General features: G+C 47.3%; 1 protein-coding gene across 1 annotated transcript in view; it reads left to right on the top strand.

Annotated features, from left to right (window-relative positions):
- LOC146189646 (nidogen-like) overlaps positions 1-27665 on the top strand; it is a 43151-nt gene that overhangs the window by 2039 nt on the left and 13447 nt on the right. Inside the window, exons 2-6 of the mRNA XM_084604404.1 lie at positions 22795-23088; positions 24303-24732; positions 25279-25521; positions 26279-26479; positions 27437-27658. Coding sequence (XP_084460530.1) covers positions 22795-23088; positions 24303-24732; positions 25279-25521; positions 26279-26479; positions 27437-27658 — 1390 coding nt within the window. The remainder of the gene's footprint in view (positions 1-22794; positions 23089-24302; positions 24733-25278; positions 25522-26278; positions 26480-27436; positions 27659-27665) is intronic.

Raw genomic sequence — 27665 nt, 5'->3', positions numbered from 1 at the left:
ACATATGGCAGAGTGCCAATTAAGGGCTCGATCTAACCATCAGAGCTGCTGTTGTGCTACGATATGGTTCGTTTTCGGTGGTGGGTGCAAGCTGCTGCTGATGGAGGTGGTAAAAAAGCAGCCCTCGTACGCCGTACATACCTAGAAATTTTTAAAAATTATGGGAAAGAGCTTATGAGCATAATTGTTTGTATATTGTATGACTGCACCATATCAATTATTCAATACCCGCTGATTCTTCCTCGGCAAGTACGAAATTTTTGCGGTTTAGTTAAAAAGAAAAAACTAACCCCAGTGGTTTTATATGACAACTTATACAAACACACTGTGATAACAGGAAAACGTTTTTTTTTTTTCATCCAAGGCGGCCGTGTGCTGTGCGATATCAGTGCACGTGAGAGAACTACACAGCTGGTGGAAATTATCAGGAGCCCTCCACTACGGCGCCCCTTATAGCATGGGTCGCTTTGTGCCGTCAAATCATATAAACCTTACCAGCATGTGGAAGCTGCTCTGATTGCTAGAGTAAAATGGGCGGGGAAGTTTGAGGACACTTGAAACACGGGAGAAGATGAAGTGTCAAACAAGCCACATCTATATACCCCACACCCTCATCGGCGTTCACCGCTTGCTCGTCGCTCCTTTTCGGAGTCAATACGAACACCGCGAGTTTGCTCCATCCTTGCCCGCGGCGCTGGAGCCGTGGCCTCCACAGCTAATTCTTCTCAGCTATGGACTCACATTTTTCCGTATTGTGATCGCAGTTTTATATGAACTACGATTATTTTGCCATTGCGTAGTCGTCGAAGTAGAGGTGTACGAATGCTCGGAAATCGGTAATAGCGAATTTAATTCTCTCTTCGATTCGTCGAACAATTCTAATATTTCGTGTTAAAAATTATTCGCCTATATGCTTATATGTCACCGGTGGGAGGCTCACAGCAAGTGTGGGTGGGGGACTGATAAAAATCCGAGTTTTCTGAAAAACTTCTAGCGTCATGCATGCAGTCAATAGCAGGTAATAATCGAAAGATTTAGCCCCATGCGAAGGCCTGTAACTGAGGTGCATCATTACTGTGCGAGAAAATAAAAAAAAATATACTGGCAGTGCTTGAAAATGATGTTGCTCTGATGTCTTCATGCATCACAACTTCTGCAGACTATTTAAATAAGAAAGGTGGTTCATGCAAGAAGTCATCAAGATAATGATGTCAGTATAATGTTAAAAAGTTACCGAAAAAGATTCTTAGATTTTATGGCGCCAGTATGAAGCACAAAAAAAAAAACTGATGCAAAAACTCGTCAAGAAACCATCAGGATTTCATCAAGAAACTCACCAACAAAATAGATGTTACTTTTGTGATAAATTTATGGTCAATCATCCTGATCACATCATCACAAATTCAACATTTTTTTTGTAAGCTAGATTTGTTTTAGTTTAGAATTCTGAGTGCGCATAAAACGAAATGCGAGCAAAACGAAGATGTAAAAAAGACACACGCACATACATAAGTCCTTAACTTCAAAAAGTTCTTGCAACCTGCATGTGCAATCCGATTCTTGTTCAACCCGTGCTATGAGGAGTCCGAAGTTACATCTGATGATAACACAAACGACATGAAAACCGGTTATTGTCTTCAATAAATAATCACTTTGAAATTAAACTCTTCCCTCGGCTTCTTCGTGCATTGCGTTTTATGTTCGCTATACACACACACACAAAAAAAAAACGCCCACCTAATTTCGTCTGGGCCAGTATTCAGTGCGTTTTCAGAAGTACCGTGTTCGCCTTCACCTCGAACCATATGGGGCAGTTCCTGGTCCTACGGGGCTGGTGCGGTAGGTCAACGTCGCTTCGGCGGGGCTAGCCAGCCACCAAATTTTTATCTGTTGTAGGCCGTCATTGCACCCGCCACCGCTTATGTTGTGGACGACGGCTGTTGTTGCGGCGCGCGTCTTTCTCTTCTTTTCCTTTCTTCTGTATTTCTCTTCTGTCCGCACGAGGCAGCGGAGGTGGCTCAGCTACGGAGCCAGTAGCAGGCCCGTGCATTCTCTTTTCCTTCTTCCTACAGCCATAACAACAACAACGAACCATATGATTGGTGGAAAAACCCAAACCGGATGTCAATTTTGTTGCCAACACTTCCGGTTCCGGAATTTCCACCAATTATATGAGGGTAAAAACGAAAAAAAAAACGACACTCGTGAATACGACGCAAACTCGCAATAAGGGTCCTGGTGAGCTAAATGGACGCTTATTCCAACTGATTTGACACTGATAAAACACAGTTGAAGGTGCAGGGAGTAGAAAAGTATCCAGCGTGTGTAGTCAGAGCCGTGTTGGTGTGCTTCTTCCACCGTCCTTGATCCTGAGCTCTTTCGTCAGTGTCGAGAAGGGTAATTCGTCCTAGACATGGCATTCTCCTCGTCTGGACAAGATTACTCGAACACACAACGGCCCAAGGAGCGCATTGCGCCGCTCAGCGTGTCTAAATCGTGCGCGCAGCAGGCCAAGGGCGACGAAATTGGTCGCCTCCTCGGCTGCGGATAGAATTAAACGCCTAGTCGCGGCAGGAAGTTCCGCGTTCCGGTCGACACGCGATGCGAAGGCGCGCCACATCCTGCGCGACTCAGTCGGAAAGCCACTTAGTGTTCACATCCCTCGGCGCACAAATCGCGCTTACATTTCTCCCTAGATGTATATACGTGGTAAAGAGCATAGAGAGGAAGATGTTTGATAATAAGTTCTAAACTTCTCCGCCGCCATCGCGGTACAGCTCAGAATTTACATGCAGAAAGGGACACATCGACAACTGATCACTGCTTCACCAAGCGTTGGAATTTCTTCAAGAGAATATATTTAATCACCTCCGAGCACTATGATCTCGAAAACCGCCGGAAGTAACAACACTGTAATTGTCGAAATCTGTGGCTGCCATCATGTAACCGGTTAGAGGCACGGGATCAGACGAAATCGCACTTGCAAATTTAACTCGCACTGCGCTCGGACGGCAGAACGACGGCGGGATATCTAGAGGCGTTAACAAAATGGCTTCCGCCTCGACTAGGCATATAAATCTGTTCGCCACTTTTGCTATAAAGTCAGTTATTACACTAAAACGATGTCCAGAAAAAGTAGTTTTGAGGGAAGGAAACGGCGAAGTAAGGGCTTCCTTTCTCGATGGACACCTCAAACGCACCATGATTAAAGAGAGAGAGAGAGAGTAAAATTTAATTGGTTAACGGAATTGCGTGGGTGATTTCCTCAGTTCAGGATACCATTGGTTTGGGCTGTCTCCCGGGCTCTAGTAGTACAAGAAGAAATATATTAACAGGCGACAATTGCTGCCCTGCAGGATTAATATCAACCATATGGTGCTCTTTAGCGCTAACTTTCGTTGTACGTTACTCGGGCGTCCTATAAATGCATCCTTCTGCGCAACGTTTTTAACGTTGTGCGATAGGCCATGGGTTCGTTCCACCATCGGACAGCCATAAGTCCGCCTCGTGCGGCAGAAACCGTTATGTTGCCTTTTTTTGGGGCTAACATTTTTGGCCCATGGCCTTCTTCCCAAGCATTTCACCTCCCCAGGCCGGCGGAAATCTTGTACCCATGGAAACCGGTGGGTATCCGGCGGCACCGGGGATCGAACCTCGCGCCTCTCGAATTCAAGGTGGATGCTCTGCCACAAGGCCATCATTTAAAGTAAAAAGTGAACCCCCCCCCCCCCCCCCCTTCCCCCATCACCACACACACAAAAAAAGATCCATATGTGCGCTATAGAAATAACCGTTACTCTTCCTTCGTACCATCTGAAGCTCAGCTCAGCGTAGCCGCGCACCCGGAGAGATCAAAGAGACCCTGCGCACCCCTGCTTTTGTAAAAATGTGTTGTCAAGCGACACCCGCAATGTCGCCGTTGTTCGCAAGGATGGGTCTGGCGAAGAACTGCTGAGGTCAGGAAGGAGGGTGTAACAGCCCGTGCTTCCTTTCGGCACGCGACCGCCGGTAATTCCCACAGCGCTGCGTGCGAAGCTTTACACTCGCTCTCTTCCGCTGGCTTTCCTCCTTGGTGCGAGTGCGTATTCCGAGACGCCGCAAAGCTGTTTCGAACAGTGGGCCTTTCCACCATCCACAGCTGCTGACAATTCATATCGGATGCAGCTTCGTCAGCACCTCGATATTGTGACGGCCGCCATTCGTAGAGCTGAGTGCCATGTCAATGATCTCTGGAGGTCATCGATGTCATTTGCAAGAGCTCCAAATTTTCCAAACCTGTACTACCTTAAACGTTTCCATTCTGCTACCGCAACACTGTCTTTACGGCTTAATTCGCTGCGGGAGATGTGCGGTGCAGTGCATGAAAAATGCAATTTTGATACCTGCTATAGAACATCCATAGATTGTAAACCACATGTGGTCGCACAAAAGCTGGCTGTGCAATATCTCTGCAGTCACAATAGTGCATAGGAAAATGATAGATCAGATTGGAATTTGAATTGTGTTCTTGAAGTTTTGATCTATTATGCAAACGCCTGCGCATTCATCCGTTGTGTGATCATTCTTATAAATTCATGAATCTTCAAAATGACCTTTTTAAGCGATAGCTTAAACAGCTTGCTCGATCAAAAAGACGTCGGCGTAGTAGTAGTAGTCGGCACCGCGTGTCGAAAATAATCGGGGGCTGAGTTAGAAAAAGTCTTATATATCATGGTGATTTTTGATTCTACTAATTGGTTGGTGACCGACAGGCGGTGACAAGTTAATGATATAATTATATTTAATTGATGAATTAAAGAAATAAAAAAAAGCAAAAAGGGGATCAAAGGCGTTGAAATACTCAGGATTAAAAGCCAACGCTTGATAATGCTATTTAGAAAATTTGGAGTCTGTAACGGATCAATTAATTAAGTGAAATTATTAAAAATGAAAAATGCATTTAAAGGGCGTCAAACTGCTCAGAATGGAAAGCCAATGCTTGCGGATGATAAGTATCGGTGTATAAAAATATTAGAGCAAAACAAACGACTCTGTGTGTGCGAAGTGCTATCGCATCATACCTGTAACGGCGGAGCTTAGGTGTCCCTCTAATTTTTATTTCGGCGACTGGTCCGAAAATTTTATGCTTCGCCTTTTTAATTTTGTGAATACCTTTATATTTTTAGATTAAATTAAATTAGTTTTACAGGAAAGGAAAGGCACTGTGTCTGTCACACTTATTATGTGAACACCAGTACCGCGCCGTAAGGGAAGGAAGGTTGATGGTAGTGAAAGTGGAAAAAGAGAAAGAGGAGTCGTAGTGGAGGGCTGCGGAGTAATTTCGACTACAAAAATGGGTAAGATGGGACTGACATCGCGCTGGACAGGGGGCGAGGGTGGTGAAGGGTGGCAGTTCTTGTCCCTACGGGGCTGGGGCGGTAGGTCAACGCCGCTTGCGGTGGGGGCTAGCCAGCTTCTGAATTTTATCTGTTGTAGACCTTCATTGCACCCGCCACTGCTTCGGTGGTTAACGACTGCTGTTGTTGCGGCGCGCGTCTTTCTTTCCCTCTTTTTTTTTCCTTTCTTCTCTATTTTCTCTTCTTTCCGCACGAGGCAGCGGAGGTGGCTCAGCTGCAGGGCCAGTAGCAGGCCAACACCACCTAAAGGCCCGTGCATTTTCTTTTCCTTCTTCCTACAGCCACAACAACAGCACACGGACGCCTCTCCGTTTCGTCTCCATAGAAACGCAGCCGAAAAGCGCAGTATCTGTCACATTTGCTCTGTGGACACCTGTACCGCGCCGTAAGGGAAGGGAGAAGGAAGAGGAATGATTCAGCGCAGCGACGAGGTCCATTTATTCTGTGGCTTTCATATTGATGATGCATGGCATTTAAGAGTGGGCGAGGCTGTGCTCAAGCAGATTCAACGAACCCTACCTTGATGCCCTTCATGCCCGATCTTAGATGCCATATAACTTTTACGCAGCTGTCACCATCGACCTCTTGTACAGATGCGTGGTTGTAGCTTATTCTCTACCATCATCAAATGTAAGACGTGGTTCGCCTGTCGAAACGAAGAGGCGTCCGTGTGCTCTTTTGTACAGATGCGTGGTTGTAGCTTATTCTCTACCATCATCAAATGTAAGACGTGGTTCGCCTGTCGAAACGAAGAGGCGTCCGTGTGCTGTGCGATGTCAGCGCACGTTAAAGGTCCCCAGGTGGTCGAAATTGCTCCGGAGCCTTCCACTACGGCTCCTCTTTCACTCTTTCCACTTTCACTCCCACTTTCTTCCCTTCCCTTACGGCGTGGTTGAGGTGTCCACAAAAAACAAGTGAGACAGATACAGCGCCTTTCCCTTCCTGTGAATCAGTTATTATTATTATTATTATTCCCCTGTCGTTATAACTTCACGGTAATAGAGTTAATACGCGTATACTAAGTTGGTGTTTTTACCCATCAGTGAATACTTGTGCTACGTCTTTCAATAGCTTTAGACTTTAACTGTAATAGCTATAACTCCATGAGTTATACGCTCATACCGCTAAGTTCCTCGCTGGCACTTCAAATGCTGCGTACAACTGCTGAAGTAGTGCATGTTATCGGGTTATTTTGAACTTTTTGGACAATAATACATGCACTGCTTGGGGATTTGCATTGACAAGGTTAAAATGCGACAGAAATGTTTAAGTGCAAACGTTTGGGCTTAAGTTCCAAGCAGCTCATGCATGTTTGTCCAAGTACTACTGCTCGTCTATTTTATGAACATTGGAAAAGGTAATATTGGAAAAGTTGGAACATGTGTTAGTAATCGATTCGACTTTATCACTAATCACTTCGTATTCGATTCAATTTCAACTACTATTCGCATTCGATTCGGTTTGGAAAAATATACTGTTCGCACAGCTCCCTACTGAAAACAACGCAAGTGTGCGATGCAATACGTCGCGTATAAACGTGTACCCCCCTCCCCCCCCCCCCTCTCCGAGGATGCTTTCCCAGTGAACACATAGACTGCTCCTGCCGGTCGCAAAGAACATAGCTTGCCGCATGCTTCTGACACAGTCTCCAGAATTGAGCTAAAATATCTCGCCCAGATACGATATCTGGCATTGTGCCTTTCGGCGATTCGAGTGTCCGTTTCCCACTGGACTACTGCAGGAAAACCACTCGGGCACAGAGGTCGCCGCATAGCTATCTGTCTCTTGGAATCTCAATCTCGGATGCTCCCAAGTCCGCCCTGCCCCGATGCCAGCAGCGTCGTTCAGGGCGGAGACGCTGACTGCCAATTTCTGCCATAAACAAGATGACAAATCTGCTGTGTCGCGTGGCATCTTGACTGAAAGGCCGCCTTCTTCTCAACTTGAGCATCGGATCCCGGCCTCGGCGGCTGCGTTTCGATGGAGGCGAAACGAAGTGGCGTCCGTGTGCTGTGCGATGTCAGCGCACGTTAAAGATCCCCAGGTGGTCGAAATTACTCCGTAGCCCTCCACTACGACCCCCCTTTCTCTCTATCCACTTTCACTCCCACCTTCATCCCTTCCCTTACGGCGCGGTTCAGGTGTCCACAGAGCAAGTGTGACAGATACTGCGCCTTTCCCTTCCTATGAACCAACCAACCAACCAACCAACTTGAGCACTACGTTGCGCAAAGTGGCGCACTATTCCCTATCCTGAACAGCTGCTTCGCCCCGCCGGGGTGGTACAGTGGTAAGATGCCCGACTACTGTCCGGAATTCCCGGGTTCGAACCCGACCTCGGCGGCTGCGTTTCGATGGAGGCGAAACGAAGAGGCGTCCGTGGGCTGTGCGCTGTCAGCGCACGTTAAAGATCCCCAGGTGGTCGAAATTAGTCCGTAGCCCTCCACTACGGCTCCTCTTTCTCTCTTTCCCCTTTAACTCCCCCCTTCCTTCCTTTCCTTACGGCGCGGTTCAGGTGTCCACAGACACAAGTGTGACAGATACTGCGCCTTTCCCTTCCTGTTAACCAATTATTATTATTATGAACAGCTGCTTCGCTCATGTTTCGAGGCAGCCCGCCATACAAATGGCGCAGCTTAGAGACTAGTTACTGACGACGGGAGATCTAGGTTCTGTTTATGTAAATCTGCGACGCTTCCGAGCTTTCTTTGTGGAACCACAAAAGGTGGCGCTCGCTGTATTTATTCAGTGCTCTGTATTCTTTTGGTTCCTCAGAGCGGATTCTTTTGAAGAGATCCGTCATAGCTTGAGTTCCGCGAGAAATTTGATCCGACGTAGTCGTACACAGCTCATAGGAACGGAAAGAACGACGTAGTGCTTGCTGTTCGCGTGTCTGCACGGAAAGAAAGGAGGCGGAGCACAACTTCCACGTATCGTCTTTCCATCGCGAGATCAGTGCGCTGAAGAATAACTAGAAAGGCAGGGACACCGTCATTTTTGACGAAGAAACGGAACCGAAATTTAATAATTGGAGAAATAAATAGCATGGAGGAGAGAACATTTATACTGGTTTGGACTTTTTTCTTGTGATATTTGTTGCCTCAGGGCATGAAAATGCTATGAAAGATGAAGGGTGTGGTCAAATAAATGAAAAAAGGTTGGCTGATACAATGAAGTCGAGGAGTGAATGATGTAGTGGTCCCTGCGTCCAAGCGGCATATGACTGCGGTTATGGAGGGAGAGGCCAGTTGCAACCAGGTACCGAATTCGCGTTGGCTTCAGCGCGGGACATTCCCACAGCAGGTGATGGATGTCAGCTTCTTTATTTCTGGATTTGCAGACGGGACACCCAGGGTGTGGATACCGATGTCGAAATTGAGGCCACTTTCGAATCACTGCCGGTGTTAGCGCCACCTCAACTCTAATCCTCCGAAGCGCCACCGCCCCCTGCACGGGTTAGACCGCGGGGGAGGCTTACCGTATACGGAGGTATCAGAGCACGTGTACGGCGTCGGAGGTGTTCCTTTCTTGTAAAAAATAGGGTAGCATTGCCCAAGTTTATGAGGTTCGGCGATGTCGAGGTTGAGGGTGAAAGGCGGGTCGCTGAATCCGCCTGGCTTAGAGCACTTAAAAGGTCACGCGGAGTCCATTCAATACGGATTGGCGGTGGTATACGGGCCGCTAGACTGTGTATGTTTTGGCAGATTTCTGCGCTACCGCTAACGCCTCTAAGTTGCTTTGCCACCTGGAGGGCGTCAGCGCATATGACAACACGGTCAATGGGAGGCATGGCAATGACGGTTACAGAACGAATCGCCTCTTGCACTGCATGCAGTTTCGCACAAAAAGAAGATGGAGGCTCCGATAATTTAAACGTTGATGTCTTGTTCACTTATACTGCAGACTTATACACCACCTGAGCACGAGCGGTTGCATGTGTGGTGCCATTGCGCGTGTACAAGAGGCGTCTGACAAATCGGTACACTTCTGGGGTACTACGCTCCTGCCTCTAACTTCGGCCTCGTAATTCTCGTAATTCTCAGTTCAGTTCAGTTAAGTCGTTCAGTCGTGTCCGACTCTTCGTGACCCTATGGACCATGTCACGCCACGCTTCCTGGTCTCTCACTATCTTCCTAACATCACATAACTTCATCTGCAGCGCCTCGAGGATGCCATCTAACCATTGCGTTCGCTGCCTACCCCTTCTCCGGCGACTCTCAACCTTTCCTAACATCAAATCTTTCTCCAGCGACTCCTCTCTTCTCATCAGATGACCAAAGTAGCTGAGCTTTAACTTTAGAATTTGACCCTCCAAGGAACAGTCAGGGTTTATGGTCGACAATATCGACTGATTTGATCTTCTGGCAATACAAAGAACTCTCAAGAGTCTCCGCCAGCACCGCAATTCAAACGCGTCAATTCTTCGGCGGTGAGCCTTCTTCACAGTCCAACTCTCGCATCCATTCATCACAACTGGAAAGACCATAGCACGAGTTATACGGATTTTGGTTGGCAGTCTAATGTCCCTCCTCTTTACTAGGCGGTCAAGGCTAGCCATGGCTCTCTTTCCCAGAAGCAGGCGTCTCCTAATTTCATGGCTGCAGTCTCCTTCCTACAGCAATTCTACAGCAATGTATAGGCGCAATGGTATTCCATCAGCCTAATATGCTTAAGGGAATTGCCCAAAGTAGACTAATTAGTAAATAAGCCAGTAATTGCTCATTATGGTATTTACCTAATCGCAGCTGTGTCGATACAGAGGAAAGCTTCTATAAAAACTTCGTAGCTTAAGAAAACTTAACTCTTGAAAGTTTTCAATACCCTTTTATATTTTTGTCACGAAGCTTCTGTGGAAGATATCCTTGTAGCTATATGACTTCTCTAGCTTCAGTTGGCGCTAATAATTAGTTGGCTTGACACCGAAGGCTAATTCCAACGGAGGAATCTTAGGAAGTTTCAAAGGAAACGCCAAGTCCGAGCCTGGGAGGTGTCGTCTGTAAAAGCAACGAGGGCGCGCGGTCAGACGGCGTCAGCCACCTCGAAGACCCGGCCGATAAGCGACCGGGAACCTCCCGCATCTCCAGGCGAGATATCGATGCGGGGCAAAATATGGAGCGGCGACGGCGGCACTCCTCGGCGTCCGACATTTATCGGTCGCTAGCGAGGGTTCTCCGCGATTTCCTGCTGAAATGCATGCACGCGTCCTCCATGAATCATCAATGAATACTTCTGCGCCTGCGCGAGACACAAGCAGACGAACGAGCAATGTTGCGAGACCTGCCATGAACAAGTATTTCATCATCATCATCATCATCATCATCATCATCATCCTGACTATACCTACTGCAGGGCGAAGGCCTCTCCCTTATTCCTCCACTTAACCCGGTTCTGTGCTAGCTGCATCCACTTCACCCACGCGAACTTCTTAACCTCATCCGCCACCTAACTTTCTGCCGCCCCCTGCTACGCTTTCCTTCTCTTGGAATCCAGTTTGTTACCCTAAGCGACCATCGGTTATCCTCTCTTCGCACTACATGTCCTGCCCATGCCCATTTCTTCTTGATTTCCACTAGAATGTCGGTATTTTGAGTTATTTCTCTGACCCACTCTGCACGCTTCCTATCTCTTAATGTTACCCCTACCAGTTTTCGTTCCGTAGCCCTCTGGGTTGTCCTCAACTTAAGCTCTTGGTTAGCCTCCACGTTTCAGCCCCTACGGTGAGTACAGGTAAGATGCAACTGTTGTATACTTTCCTCTTGAGCGATACCGGTAAGCTGCTAGTCATAATCGGAACAAGTATTTTCCGGTGCTAATTTCACGTTGCAGAAGAAGGATAAACAAGACAGTACTGAGCCTGTCCTTCGGTCCCGTGGAATCGGCGCTGGAAGAAATGCCTCTTCAGGCTAACGACCCTTATCTGTCTCCGTTATCTGCGAGGTTTTGTTGCTCTACAATCGAATAATATCGGCCTCCTTCACATTCGATGCGTTTCTAGACGTCACAGATTACGTCACACGAGGTTTCAGGGGTGCAACGCCCAGTGCTGGCTGAGCGGCGTGTAATACTCGATCACTGGCGTTCGCGAGATTGGATGCACGTGAGCACCGCGTTTGCGCACGTGCGCCGAGGCGCGTTACATTGAACTCAGTCTGCTGAAATCTGCAGCCACCCCAGGGCACCGGCTGGACCAGCGAAAGCCGCTATACTCAAAACCCTCCAAATCGCAGGCCAAAACCCAACCCTAATTGTGGGCGACTTCAACGCTCAACACGTGCAATGGGGACACGCAACCATGTCCAGGAAAGGAACGGCCCTAATGGATTTTATCCAGCAAAGAGGGCTCACCCAATACACGGACCCCATGCAACCTACTAGGATAGGAAACAGCGTGACCAGGGACACGTGCCCGGACCTAACGATAGGCAAAAATCTCCCAGACTTAAGCTGGAGCAACACCAGACAAAATCTGGGAAGTGACCATTATATCATAATGTCTAAAATCACCATTGCCAATCTCAAACCCCAACCCAGAAAAAACAAAATCACCGACTGGGACAAACTTAGGACTATCCGCGACCAAAACAACGAACCAATCATAGACTTAGAACACTGGACACAGACCCTCCTATCGGATGTGGGAAAGGCCACTAAGGAACTAGTACATGACTTAGGCGTAAATACGGTTGACAGCCGACTTACGCACATGTGGGAGGCAAGGCAGAGCCTAGAAAAAAGATGGCTTAAGCAAAAATATAACAAAAAGCTTAGAAACAGGACCGTCACACTCACGAAAGAAATTCAACACCACACCGCAGAACTAGCGAGACAGCAGTGGAGCCATATTTGTGAAAATGTGAATGGCAATCTAGGCACGAGGCAGACGTGGAATCTTCTGCGGCATCTCCTTGATCCGGAATCCAACAAAGCTACCACTCAAAAGGAAATCACCAAAATTTTAAACATAGACCCAGGCACGGATCAATATATTATAGACACGCTACAGCAGAAATACTTCTGCACAACTCGTGAGACGCCCGCCGGGGTGGCGCAGTGGTTACGGCGCTCGGCTACTGTTCCCAAGGACGCGGGATCGAATCCCGGCCTCGGCGGCAGCTTTTCGATGGAGGCGAAAAGCAAGGCGCCCGTGTGCTGTGCGATGTCAGTGCACGTTAAAGAACCCCAGGTGGTCGAAATTTCCGGAGTCCTCCACTACGGCGTCTCTCATAGCCTGAGTTGCTTTGGGACGTTAAACCCTACAAACCAACCAAACCAACCAACCGTGAGACGAAGTCCCTGCCCAATTATAAAGGAGAGCCTAACTCCATCCTGGATGCTGACATAACATTGGCGGAAATAAGAGCAGCCCTCTTTAAGGTACGTACAACATCCGCCCCAGGAGAGGACGGCATTAACAATAAGACACTCAGAAATCTAGACGACGCTTCTATCACAGCCCTCGCGGACTTTGCGAACGAGTGCTGGAGGGAGGGAAAACTCCCAGCGTCTTGGAAACATGCCATCGTTAAATTTATCCCAAAACCTGGCAAAAAGCTCGCGCTCGAAAACCTCAGACCTATTTCGCTTACTTCTTGCATAGGAAAACTGATAGAGCACGTCATACTAGACAGACTCCAGTCCCACATGCAAAAAGAGAATTTATATCCAAACACTATGGTCGGCTTTAGACCACATTTATCAACACCGGATACGATGCTAAGACTAGCAAACGAAGTCCTATCTCATGAGCAAGAAAGGAGTACCAGGGCAATCCTAGCCCTAGATTTAACCAAAGCCTTTGATAACGTTAAAAACAAAGCAATCCTAGAATCTCTTTCACTGCTGAATGTAGGCGCAAGAACGTTTAACTACATCAAAGACTTTCTCTCCGATAGGACGGCTAAAATTCAAATTGGCACTATCAAATCCGACACCTTCACTTTAGGAGATAGAGGAACTCCGCAAGGATCGGTCCTCTCCCCTTTTTATTCAACATAACCCTAATCAAAATGGCACACGAACTCGCAAGAATCCCAGACCTAGAACACTCTTTGTACGCGGACGATATCACCCTTTGGACCACCAAGGGGAGTATTGGCACGATACAAGATACGCTACAACAAGCGGTAGACTAGTCGTAGAGGAGGCGCAAGCCGCGGGACTCGCGTGTTCCCCCCAGAAATCTGAGTTACTCATTCTACACCCAAAGCGTCAAAGAAAGAATAAAGCGCCTGCGATAAAAATCTACGCGGAAGGTGCAGCCATCCAAGAAGTGGAAACACTAAGAATCTTGGGAATGCTCATACAGTCAAACCAAAAAAAAACGACACACTAATTAAGAAACTGAAAAACACCGTGAACCAAATTTCCCTCCTCCTCAGACGAATCGCGAATAGGCGTGGAGGAGTTAAAGAAGCTGAGACCAGGAAACTAGTAGAAGCCTTCGTTCTTAGCAGAGTTATCTACTCTACACCATACGTCACCCTCACAGTTAGAGAAAGAGACGACCTGGATTCACTAATTAGGCAGTCCTATAAAATTGCGCTAAACCTCCCTCGTCATACCCCAAATGAAACACTACTAAAGTTAGGAATTCATAACACCTTAGCGGAAATGGTGGAAGCACACCTCACCGCACAGTACGAACGACTGTCAAGCACTGAAACGGGACGTTTCATCCTAAAAAAAGCAGGAATACAATATGAAAGAACCCGGGCCCACACTTTGCCGATTCCAAGACACGTGCACGAGCAATTAATAGTCCGTCCTCTGCCTAAAAACATGCATCCAGAATATGATACGGACAGAAGAAGGGCTAGAGCACAAAAATTACACGAAAGATTTTCAGTACAGAAAGACACGGCGCACGTGGACGTGGCAGAACATGCGGACAGAGATGCCTTTTCCCTGGCAGTTGTCGATCATCGAGGTTCTCCCCTCGCATCGGCGACAATCAATAAAACAGAATTTCCGGAGGAGGCCGAAGAGGCTGCCATAGCTTTAGCCATTACCTCTACCACTGCCAAATACATCCTTAGCGACTCTAAAACTGCAATTCGAAATTTTGCAAAAGGAAGGGCCCACTCCGCAGCCATCAAAATCTTACAAAAAATCTCCCATACCCGCCTTATCACATTGATCTGGGTCCCTGCCCATTCGGACCATCCTGGGAACGAGGCAGCGCACCAATTTGCCCGAGGATTCGTAGTTAACCGGGAGGTGCGCTGCCCTGAGCTCAGGTCGGCTAGGGAGCGGATGACAACCTACAAAGAAATTACTACCCACTTCAAGAAAGAAAGACAAATCTTCCCAGAACCAGATCGATCACTAAGTAAAACACAACAAGTCACCTGGCGCCAGCTTCAAACAGACACTTTCTTTAATCCATACATGTACTCCATATGGTTCCCAGAGCAGTTCAGCCCTGTCTGTTCTCTCTGTGGACATCAAAAGGCAGACACACCACACATCCTATACTCATGTAATTAAGACAAGCCATCACAGAGTCTGCAGCTCTCTACCCAATCTCAGTGGGGGGCCGCGCTGCTCAGCTCCGACCCGGAGGTTCAACTCCGAGTCACGGAGCGAGCCGAAGAGGTCGCCGAACGACATCGTCGGTCGGCCACCTGGCGTCCGGCCTAGAAGAGGAGCCCACCGCGGGGACGGGAACGCCAACCCACCCCGCGCCTACGACCTCTTCTTTAATAAAGTTTACCTCCTCCTCTTCCTCCTCCTCATTGTTAATCACGGACCCGGCTTAGCAAGTCGAAAATAATTGTGCAGAATGCAACTTTTCTGCGTATTTTGCATAGGACACCACTGGAGAGGGGAATGCAGCAGTTCTGAGAGCACTTTGATCTGTTGCCAGGCACAATGGCGATGGCGATGGGGCCGCACCCTTTGGAACAGGCGATCACAGCATCACAGTCTGAGCTGAATGTGACCAAAAAAAGAAAAAAAAAAAACAAGAAAAGAAAGGGGGGGGGGGGAAGAAAGAGAGAGAAAAAAGACTCAAAGCGTTTACGGGTTGTCCGCACACACCACTTTGTCCGTCACTCCTGGAAGCTCCATAGTTGCCGTCACTCCTGGAAGCTCAAATCAGTCCTGGAAGCTCCATAGTTGCCGTCGCTTAAATTTAGAGACATTTCACCCTTTCGGCCCCGGATTTTCAATTCCGGCAACAAATATTTTCTCTCGTTTTTCTTTCTTTTTTTTTTGCGAGAAATTTCCCATTACCACACAGCAGAAATTTGTTGCTCATTGTGCAAGTACTTATGAATTTGGAGATACGGCGTCAAAATGGGACATCAGGGCTCAGTGGATGTAAAGTACGAACGAAACGGGACCGCTTTGCTTACCGCTGTTCACAGAGAACAAGGAAATAGAGCAATAATTATTAGTTTTGCAACGCGGAGGACGTTAAAAACAGTTTCTTTACTTTTTCACTGATAGAAGGTTCTTTACTGCACTTGCCACACACACACACAAAAGCGTGGCGATTTTACAGCGCAGGAAACGAAAATGACCATAACTTACCGACCCGAGGAAAACAGAGCATGAAAGAGAAGTTGAAATCGCCTACGCAAAAGAACACGACGCTAGTTTTCAGATTTCATTTACGGCAAGAACCCATGAGTTATGTGGCTCACCTAGAGCCACCTTCAATCACATAATGTTTCTATGCGAAGATTTCAAGTCACCGCCCCATTGGGGCCTCACGGATCAAGAGGGTTGTGAGATCTAGCTCGGACCCAGCAGCGCAAAGGTGCCGGTTGACTGGGCTGAAGCGGTCGCTGCCAGGCACGGCCTGACAGATACCAGCCGGGATCAGGAACCACCTCAACCCTTGTAATGTACCCTGGTTCCCACAATAAACGTTTTACCACCACCATATACTTTACAGTGCTACAATTGCAACGTTGTAACTGCAGTTGTGCTGAAGTGGCTCAATCAATTGACGCGTTTGAATTGTGGTGCTGGCGAAGACTCTTGAGAGTTCCTTGGACTGCCAGAAGATCAAATCAGTCGATATTGTCGACCATAAACCCTGACTGCTCATTGGAGGGTCAAATTCTAAAGTTAAAGCTCAGCTACTTTGGTCATCTAATGAGAAGAGAGGAGTCGCTGGAGAAAGATTTGATGTTGGGAAAGGTTGAGGGTCGGCGGAAAAGGGGTAGGCAGCGAACGCGATGGTTAGATGGCATTCTCGAGGCACTGCAGATGAAGTTATGTGATGTTAGGAAGATAGTGAGAGACCAGGAAGCGTGGCGTGACATGGTCCATAGGGTCACGAAGAGTCGGACACGACTGAACGACTGAACTGAACTGAAATGTGTTTGGTTTAATGTATCAACTGATATTGCTGTGCTTATCGGGCTGTTAATGCTATTGCTAGTGTGTAGATATAACTAGCGCCTGTACTGCTATATATATCACTGCCAGGTTTGCCAATGCGGCTGTTCCCCTATCTACACTGGAACAACAGAGATACACTGATGATGGCGAGCAAGAGGAAGAGCACCAAGCGTTAGACTATAGTCGGTAGAGCACAGTGGTGGTAGAGTGAATTTTTGAAAAAAGAAAAGATGCGGGAAGGTCCGAGCCTGGTACACAGTCCACAGGGCCCATTTATCGTAATATTTTGAGCAATACGCATAACTGTCTTTGACTTCTTTTGCTATTTATATTCAGGTGTTTTATTGATTGCGAGTTTTGACTATACGATTGTTACGTAACGCCTCATTAGAAGTCGTCAAGGGTATATACGTGATAATGACTAATCGCGTTTGTCGGAAGAAGTCCAGTGTGGTGAATGCTCTGTTCTAAGAGAGGCTTTTTCGTTGGGCTTCAAGTTTCTCCTCATGTTCTAGTACCTGTAGAATACAGCTGGTGTGTATTTCCTCATAGCGGTTAGGTACCAGTTGTGGCTTGAAAGCATCAGCATGATTCATTTCACCCTATTATTATTCTCCGATTTACGATTTTTTTTTCACTTTCGTTAATCCGGATCTGCGGTCGAAACCTGCCTCTAGTAAAAAGATACGCTTTAACAATTTTCAATGCGTCGATGCCTTTCGTACAGTGTTGTTCTCTTTCGAAGCTGCTGGTTAACATTTCAGTTTCCGGCATATTAACTTTCAGACCCTGTTTCGTCTGCAGGTCTAGGTTCTCGATGATCTCTTGCAGTTTGTACTTTGAGTTCTTTGCCGGACACTGTTATGTGAAAATTGAAAATTACTAAGATATCTTTCATTAGCTGTTATCCAATATTTTTTTCTCAGCTCATTTCTCGTAAAACTTCATCTGCACACACGGTGCATAGTACTCATGATTTCCTCTCTGACACCCTTCCTGAATGGGATGTTATCTCTTTCCTTAGAAGATTATAGTGGGTGTGCAGCTGCTTTAAATATTTTTCAGTACTTATAACATATCCCTCCTTCTCATCCTGGTTTCCTAATATCGGTATTACGTCCTTCCTTACTGGTATTTTATCACTTCTGAAGGACCAAGGTCTCTCTTTAGATGCATTTCAGTAATTTTACATATTTATCTTCTATAAACTGGTTTCGCAGTGCCTTCATGAAAGCCGATGTTACGACTGTGTTATATATTTTTTTCTTAATATATGAAGGCTACGTATGTTGTTGATTGCATTTTCATCATTTTACTATCACGTGAATGGCGATGCGATCACGGTCTATTCTCCTGTTCTCTTTCTAAGTTACCTTATTTGCGCTCCTGTATGTCCATGAGCATTGTCGAATAGTCCTACCGAAAGCCAGTCTGGTTCCCTTGTTGAGTACAAATAACGATTACCTTATTAACTACATTGTAAACCACGCATATAGTGAGCAGCCCCATGAGTAATGTCAAGTATATAGCATCGTCACTGTTGTGAATCATGAGCGTTCTTTCATGTTTCAGGCATGACATCGTGACACTGCATATAGAGTACGAGTATAGAGTATATAGAGCTTACTTATGGTATGTCATACGATGTTAAACGCCCCAAATGAACGCACTGGTTGTGACGAACTCCGTTGGGAAGGGGAGGAGGAAGATGGGAGTTGTTTCAGTTTAAGTTTCGACCACTGGAGTGCTTTAATGTCCACTGTCTATCCGCACAACACAGCCATATAATAATAATAATAATAATAATAATAATAATAATAATAATAATAATAATAATAATAATAATAATAATAATAATAATAATAATAATAATAATAATAATAATAATAATAATAATAATAATAATAATAATAATAATAATCGGTTCACAGGAAGAGAAAGGCGTAGAATCTGTCACACTTGTTTCTGGGGACACCTGAACCACAACACAAGCCCTTTGACTTCGCTACCATGGAAGCGCGGCTGTCGCGGCCGGTATCGAACCCGGCTCCTCGGGCTAAGGAGACGAGCATTTTAACCACCGAGTCACCGCTGCGGCTACACGATGTCAGGGTGCCACTGTGAAGATTTGCTAACAGTAAAAAAAGAAAGAAAAAAAAAAAGGAGACCTGGTGGTAGGGAGAATTGATCTGGGCGAATATATTATAGTGGGCAAAAGCAAACCTCCTGTGACATAACCTGCAGCCCGCAGAGCACCCATATCTAAGTTTCAAGCTTTTATAGACCGAGAATCGTACGCTGAGGAAATAACGGAAGGTGTGGACAGCCTTACTGGCTTTAAACGTGGCAGCATTACCGTCCAGTTCTCAGTAGCACTGTAGTGACGGCAACAGCGTTTTTGCGAGAGCAGTTTTTCGGTGTCCGCCAAGTGCCTGCGTGCCGCGGTGGCATGCAGCACTTGTAGTCGCAGGGGCTCGTCATCGAAGGACCCGGCGAACAGCCCTGTCGCCGAAACGCCCTATCGGGCCCCGATAGGGGGCGCCGATAACAAGCTAGGCAGGCGCCAAACAGGTCATCCTCCGGGCGTGAGAACCCGGCCTCCAAGCACTTGTTTTCGTACCATTGAAAAGCGCTTCACTCGAGAACATCTTCTGTTCGACAAGTTCTGCATGCTTTGTAGGCCTGCCCGAATATTCTTTTTCACTCCACAGTGATAACCTTGTACTACTGGATGCGTAACTTCGCTATCTAACATTAAATGATGCGCAGGATAATTAGAGGTTTAATCTGGATTAATCAGCACGTGTGAAAATGCGGAAAATCCTCATTTTTTTGCTTGGAGAACACAATGAATTGTTACTATCATTGAAGAAATAGCCTTTTCCAACATATGCTTTAGAGCATGGATAAATGTCAGCTACGAGAGGTTCTCGTGCTGACAGGTTCGTGTAAACACTGATCCTAACAACAAAACGGCCTGTGATTTCTGCGGCCGTAATGCTGCAGTGGAAGAGGATGCAGTAGTTTGGGATGTTGCTCTTGGATGTTGCTCACCTTGTACCTCGTTGTTAGTGGAAATAAATACTACCAAATTACTTTAATCGTTCTTAGGCATTCAGAAATCGCCAAGTGTAATTAAAGTTATGCTGTGAGTTTTTAATTAAACTAAAATTTTCAGCTCTATTTTCTCTTTGAAACGCAGGGTCCAATTATGATGAAAATGTGGAAGTTAGTAACTTTTATCTGACTACTGTATGGCTTGGGCGTTTCAAGGCTGATGAATCATACTGTAGTTCTCTTCCTCTCGCCATTCTGATCAAACCTGTCATTGTATAATTACATGCAATTTAGGTGATATTTTTGTACAGCCGATCAATCCCGTAAATATATCGAACCCGGGTATGCTGAATTATTGTTTATATCGATCTTTCAGAAAATATTTTTAAAACTTCCACGCTAAAGTATAGAAGACGTGTTCGCGTTTATCGAATTCCCATTCAGCAGAACATTCGATATATCGAATTGCGCGCGGCGCGACTGCATGGTGCCCTTCTCTTAACGGTACCCCACGATCCGTGCGCCCGGAGCCGGGTGGTTTCCGCAGCCTTGAGTACATGCTGGCAACGTGATTGCTGTGAAACTGCTTGCCGGGGGACGTCGTGTTCGCTTGAAAATAGTATTCAGTTTGACGCGCTTTTTCAACGCGACATTGCTGTGATGCGAGGAAGCCGACGTCCAATGCTCCAAGCCAGCATTGATGAACGAAGGGTTGCGGCTGCTCTCGTGTGACCTGCTCCGCTGCTGAAGGAGACGGAGAAATCATCTGTACCCTATAAACTGTTGCGTTTATAGTCTGCCGGTAAGATAATTAGACCTCTTAAAAACTGTAAGGGGCAATAACCTCACATTTTCTCACACAATCTCACTCAATTCACATAAAAAATCACGTACTAGTCGCATATAATTACATAAGTTCTCATAGTTTCTTGTACATTATCATAAATTATGTACGATATTTTATGATAATGATGTGCACCGTATGAGACTCTATGCGATTAAATGAGATTTTATGAGGTTATTGCCCCTTAGAACTTTTGGTTTTTCAGTAGGGTTATGACTATCAGCGGCTTTCCCACGCACCTGCCGACCTGGCTACATACTCAAAAACACGTTAGACAGATCTCAATAACTAATAATAAAACCCCCAATTTCATTACCCGGAAGGTTACAGGTACCAGCACTCCACCATGGGACTACGAGATGTCACCTCGAAGGTTACAAATGAAAAAAAGCTCAGCGACCATTACATTATATGATTATTCAAATCACTGTTCCTAACTGTACCCGTCCGCGTGAACGTAAGATTTGCTACACAAACTGGAATACCTTTCTCGCTATTCGCGTCACCTTTCATACGACTGGCAGTCTTCACAGCTGGACAAAGGTACTCAAGCAGGCCCAGAGACAAGCCACGCAGAAGGATTCAACTTCAGCCTGCTTACTGAAATGAGAGCGGCAGCGAGGTAGTGACACGCTCGGTCCAATTGCATAGATCCTCCTCCTACGGATACTTCAGTCACCTTACTTTCTACACCTTTCTCCCTCAACGTGGTGAGCTTAGCCTCTGACCAGTTGAAGCACCAGCTGGTCTTGGTGTCCCTGGCCCACGACATGCTTAAGATGATACTGCATTTCATTAAAGGTTTTTTCTACTCCTCTTCCTCCTAAACCACTCTCCGCAGCAGCTTTGATGTGAATCCCAAAGGCACTGTTACTACGCGGCGGGAGAAACAAGGTGCGAGCAACCTGAGCTCCGACGCTCTTATCTGTCTGTGCGAAATATTTGGAGCACGCGCAGGCGTCCACGGAGCAGCACGTGGAGGTGCACTAGTTCTTTTTGATACCTGGCGAGAGATCTCGGCGCGCGGGTGCGCGCGCGTGCTTTTCTCGAGTCGCCGCACCAGCTGCGAGCTGTCAGCATGCCGGCGGCCAGCCCATCGTGGCAGAAAGCGTGCCGCTAGGATGTGTACACCGTATCCACTTTTCTGTGTTACAGAATAGTTCATCAGGTGACATGTTTTGTATATCGAATTATGGATATATTGAACTATTTCGCGATCCTCTTCGAACTCGATATATCCGGTAGCGACTGCATTTGCAGCTGCTGTGAAGAGCCCTGCGCTTAATCGTGCACCATCGGTGGTTAGGCCTATATCATTCAGCCGCCCAATGCGCTTACACACTATAGGAGTCATCATTCGAAGCCTTACTTAGCTGGGCAGTTGCTGTATTAATGGTTAGTATAAAATTTTGTTTAATTGGCTTCGATGATAGCTATTGATATTGTGCATTGTATTTACAAGTTGAGATTTCACTGGATGACCCAACTTCCTTCGCGAACTGCTTGATTCTAATGAATATATTGCTTTGAAGTAGGATATATTTATTGTTATTATGTGCTGCGCTTGTGCTGGGAGCTGCCGTTGAGTCCAGGCCTATGACTTTGGTTTGGCAAGCACCTTTTACGTCGAAAACTGTATATCAGACATGCTTCGGAACGTATACGCCTGTCTGTCCGCAGAGATTTGAGAGGGCCATGCCGTGTTACGTCTGCAAGATAAACATGGGACTGCGACTTTTTCTAAGGCAGACTCGAAGTTGTTTATGCAAAGGGCTATGATAAGTAGTCCGCCACCATTCACGCGTAGCCTTCCCCCGCGATTATGTGACCACCCCATGCTGTGCGCCTGGCACAACCTTCCCTCCCATTGCCGAGTTTGACGCCCAACACATCTAAACGTTTTGAAACGCCTCGTGCAACACTGCTGGAGGCACGAGGAGCAAAGTAGCTAGCACTTCGTGAGCGAGGTGGTCGCCTGATTGCTGGAAAGAACTATCCGGTGGTGGACTCCAGTTTCCGGTCATTATATATAAAAAAAGCGATCTATATAATCTAGTTTACAAATGTGATGTCTTTACACTTTTAAATGCATGTGACTGCGCCGAAGTGACGTACCGAGTACTGAGAGAGGTCGGTGCTGCGCAGGTGAACGACAATGGGATCGTGTCGTTCCTCACCGAGGTGCCAAGCTTCTTCAGCGCCCCGTTCCCGCTGCGGTACCCCATCATTGCGCCGCTCTACTCGGACGTGGATACGCGCGAAGCGGGCCGCGTCTTCTACCGCGAGACGCAGGAACCCTCGCTGTTGGCCCGCTTCGAGCAGCTGGTGGCGGCAAACTTTGCGGCCGGTAGCGCCTTCCGTGCGCGCAGCCTGTTCGTAGCCACGTGGGACGCCGTGGGCCACTATGAACGCCGTGCGGACAAGCTCAACACCTTCCAGGTAGGGTTACTGCTTTTTTTCTTACGGGAACGAAGTTGTGCGTAGGTCCGCCATGTTGGATTTCTCAAGCACCCCACGCTATGAAAAGCCCCTGTTGCAGCGACTGGGACGATACTAGTGCGCCGGCTGCACCAATGCCTGCTTGGAGGCCGTCACTAAAGTTTTATTTTTTTTCCAATGAGAAGAGAAAACGCGTCATAAAACCGTCTTCTAGACACGAAGCTTGGCCATGTCGTGTTTCCTCGTGACGTCACACAACCATCGATCAATCAGTGCTCGGCGATATCACCTGCCAACAACCACCTGCCGGACGCATTCTCGGGATTTGTCCTTCACAATACTGACAGCGGTGGCCCTGTATTTTCTGCAGAACACTATCATTCTTTAAACGCGACTGGCGGTGGTGGTAGTGGTTATTTATTGTATGTACAAAAGGAAGGAGAAGATGTTTGCCAGTCTCGGTATCTGCTATCTGATATCTGAAGCACCTGAACTGGGGCGGCGGATATACAGGGATAGCGAGGAAGAGGTAGAGGAAATCAAAGAGATGAGCGATAGGGAGAAAGAAAAGGGTAGGTAAAAATAAAAGAAATATGTATACACTATGGTACAGTATACAGAATTTTGCTTGAGGCCCACCCGCGCCCAAGTATACGATTCAGTGAACGTTGGTCGACAGCCAGTGACATCTCTTGATTCTCTCCCTTCCTCCTCATCCTCCTCCTCATTGGCCCCCTCTCTCTTTTTTCTCCCTTCCTTCTTTCTTTCCTTTCTTCTTTCCTCCCTCCGCTTTCTTTCTCTCTCTGCTTCTTCTCCCTCTTGGCTTTCTCGCTTATTCCTTTCGACTCTGTGTTTTGCCCACACTCGTGGCTTGCTTTGACATCCGGATTTGTACAACTACGGATTTATGGGCTTCAGCTGCATAATCAGTCGGTGTCAGGTCCCATGTAACGGCGCTCAACTTAAACAACCTTTCAACCAAAGCATCTGCTTTTGAGCAGAAAAGTAAGCCCCCAAAGCGCGATATGGCAGATGATGAACGTATGAACTTCCAGATGCACTCGCCTGGTGTCCAGCGTGGAGGTGATTTTGGCTCGTACGAAATGTGCGGTTGCTTTTGGAGACACGTGATAACGTTCGGCCGACAGAGGCGCAAGCGGCTCGTTGAAAGCGAAATCTAAACTCTGCCTCCTCTGAAGTAACTGTACTTCCAGGTGGTAATAGGCTCCTCGGCCGAAGGCGGCGGTGAAGCCTACGCCCTGCTCCTCTATCCGCGCGGAGGAATACAGTGGATAATGGGCGATGGCAAGAATCCGGACCTACCGGACGCCAAGGCTCAGGCGGGCTTTATGGCGGGCGACGAGCACCGCTTCACGGCGCTCCGGGGCTCCGGTACCGACCACGTGATCAACCTGGACCGGATGAGCAACACGGCCGTGCCAGGGCAATGGCTGTACCGCATCTCGGACCACCAGGCGGTCGGTCCCGATCTGGTGAGCGCCGAGCTTCTCCACGGCGGCGGCACGTGCAGCACCGCGAGAGAGCCCTGCCCACCGTCCACGGAGTGCCGCGATTTTGCGACCGGCTTCTGCTGTCACTGCGAGCGCGGCTTCTTCGGCAACGGCAAGAACTGCGTCACTAACGGTCAGTGCTCGGTTGTCAACGCGGATGTCGTCCGTTATGTAGGGGAGAGTGGACTAAACCCAACACAGATTGGCAAAATCCTCCCACCGGTACCATATATTTGTAATGACGGAGCAATTACTCATCAACATGTATCCAAGCGCAACCAAACGGTTACAAATGAAAGCTATTAAGCTTTCACAAATGCATAGTTGAAGAAAGAAATAGGACCGCACCGGGGACTAGAACGTATGAGTCCTAATATATACTTTCTTTTTTTTTTAATACAGGACGCTTGGTTTGTTGAGCTGCACAATGCCGAAATAGGTGGCTGCAGAAATTCGAATCTTTCCGACCCCTTTCTGATTCGCCCAAAGTATTTTGCGATTTTTTACCCTACTTGAAAAAGACCAATCTATACATGTGGTAGGCACGCCAACTTATGCCTATATATTCTGACCATGTGTTTAAAATCTAGATGGCGTGAACTGAGAAACTTACATTTTGCCCCATGTCAAATTTTACCTCATTCTCGCCCACAAACCTGGTCGATCTGCCGTTCCGCAGGGTCGGCGCTACGGGTGACGGGCAAGCTGACAGGCTCACTGAACGGTCAGGCCATCAGCAGCGAAGTGGATTTCCACTCGTACGTGGACACGGCCAACGGTCGCACTTACACCGCCTTGAGCCGCGTCTCTCCAACCTCGCTGGGCAGCGACCTACGTGCTCTTCTCGCCCTCGGCGATATCATCGGATGGCTGTTCGCGCTGCCGCAGGACGACAGAGCGCGCAGTGGTTTCGTCCTCACAGGTACGTCCCCACACTATGGCCTCGCGCATGCGCATTTACGTATCACAGTGCGAAGGGACGGCACTCGCATGTGTCTAACAGGCCCTGGAGTAATTTCAAACGGCTCTTATTAAACTCCGAACACGAATAAACCTATAATGGAGTAAAAAGAGAGTAATGTACTCTAGCGCACTTCCTAATAGGGTTAGAGCGTGTTGGTCAAGCCTTGCGGTAGATTTCTGTCACAAGAAATGCGGAAGCCGATTATCAGTTCAAACTATGGGGAATTTCCAGCAATTTTAACTGAGGTTTCAATGTCCTGTAATTGATAACTGCACAACCTCTGTTGCAACGGTAAATTTTTTCTTTAATTGCTAATTACATCAAATAAATGTAATTTGAGACGGGAATGTGCTCCTGTTGGCAAAGTATAGCATTCCGTACCTTTAGTGGAAAACATCAACTTGAGAGCTCAGAGAGAATACTGCGCCCCTAGCCCCGTACAAGGGAGTGCGCTAAAGAATATTCTATTCCTTTATAGGCTTATTGTAGTGTTCAGAGTCTATGCCGAACCAATCTATACATGTGGTATGTTCAGAGTATGTTCAGAGTTTATGCCGTATTGCAACCATATGATTCCGTAACAGCATGCTTAACTTATCGTTAAGTACTTTTCTTATCACAATGTTACTAGCGCAGCAATTCACACGGGGGAATCCCTTGCAATATTGCCATGGGAGCTCGCCGATGGCCCCCATTTAGAGGTCACTTGTTTCAGGCGGTGAATGCAACCTCACCTCGGAGGTGCACTTCAAGCAGACGGGCCATCACGTGACCCTTGTGGGCAGCTTCCAGGGTTTCGATGTGTTCAACATGATGAAGGTACACCTGGAGGTGCGCGGCAGCCTGCCCTCCGTTGCCCAGGGCTCGGGCGTCACCGTCGGGGACTTCACGCAGGACTACAATCTGGTCGGACCCGGTGAGTTACATCTAGTCTTGAAGCGTGTCGTATTGGCATGAACCACGCTGCGCCCTGATGCACAGCACACATGGGGCGCGTAGGATGAACAGGTCGCTAATAGTCACGTTAGCTTCTTTGTAAATTTGCGTAAGTGACATGGATCATCAGGTGCAATTTGCTTCCGACCTCTTAAGTAACTTATTACAAAATTATTTTTTTGGGCTGTCCCTATCTCGGTTTAAAAAAGCTCAAGGAAATCACTCGAGCCGCGAGATGACAGTGACGTCAGAGTCCGTTGAAGGTAATCAGCTATAATCGCTGCCTTCTTCATTCATTATCATTCCATTTTTTGAGGCAGGCTGGCCGCATCGTGTTTTGAATTAAAATGATGAAGTTTCGATGATGTCGCAGTTTGTGTGGTGGTGATGCTGCTGATTAACGCAGACATTTCGGATTCGGGCACTTTACGTTTGGGTTTGATTAGCGTTCTTTTTAACGTTGTTCACCGAGTGCTGGAGACCGCCATCTCTTCTTGAACCATTTTTGAACGTTATCTGCTGTATGAATTATTCTCTGGTGGTTTTTAATTTGAACCGGTTGTCTTTAAGGAATACTGCAATGACCTGGGGCGTGAGCTAGTACTTAAAAAGGGATAAAAAACAACGCATCTCGAGCTCGTATAGGAGGGGCGTGTTTTTCTTATAATGCTGATGAGTTGGATGGTTGCGAGAACGTTTTTGCAGGCTGGTTGGTGCACTACTGAAATGGTTTACAGCGCAGACAGACAAACACGGGAAGAAACGAAGTAACAGGACAGAGCGCTACTAACAACTCAGTTGTTAGTAGTGCGTTCGTCTCTTTCTTTGTTTGTCTGTCTGCGGTGTAAACTAATTTCAGTTGAATGGTCCTTTAGTCGCCGATGAAGCGACGGCAAAGAGCTGATCAGCGTCCGTGACTTGCGTGTTTCTATCGCAGGCTCGATCAAGTCGCACCTGTCGCACTCGTTCCAATTGGAGGGCAGCTCACTGCCCATCGAGTACATGGTGGACACGAGCGTGGCGTTCAGCCAGTGTCCGCACGCTCCACCTGCGGACTCGCCGCAGCAGCGCGTCCACGTGTCGCGTAACTTCATCGACTTCGACATGAAGGACGGCATCGTGCGCTACGCGAAGACCACCAAGGTGACTGCCGTCGATGGTGAGTG

The sequence above is a fragment of the Amblyomma maculatum genome, chromosome 5 (assembly GCF_055883805.1).
Source record: "Amblyomma maculatum isolate TAMU_Amacu chromosome 5, ASM5588380v1, whole genome shotgun sequence".
In the NCBI taxonomy this organism is placed as follows: domain Eukaryota; kingdom Metazoa; phylum Arthropoda; class Arachnida; order Ixodida; family Ixodidae; genus Amblyomma; species Amblyomma maculatum.
Note: the sequence above shows the minus strand (reverse complement) of the source record. Positions and strands in the feature narration are given on the sequence as shown.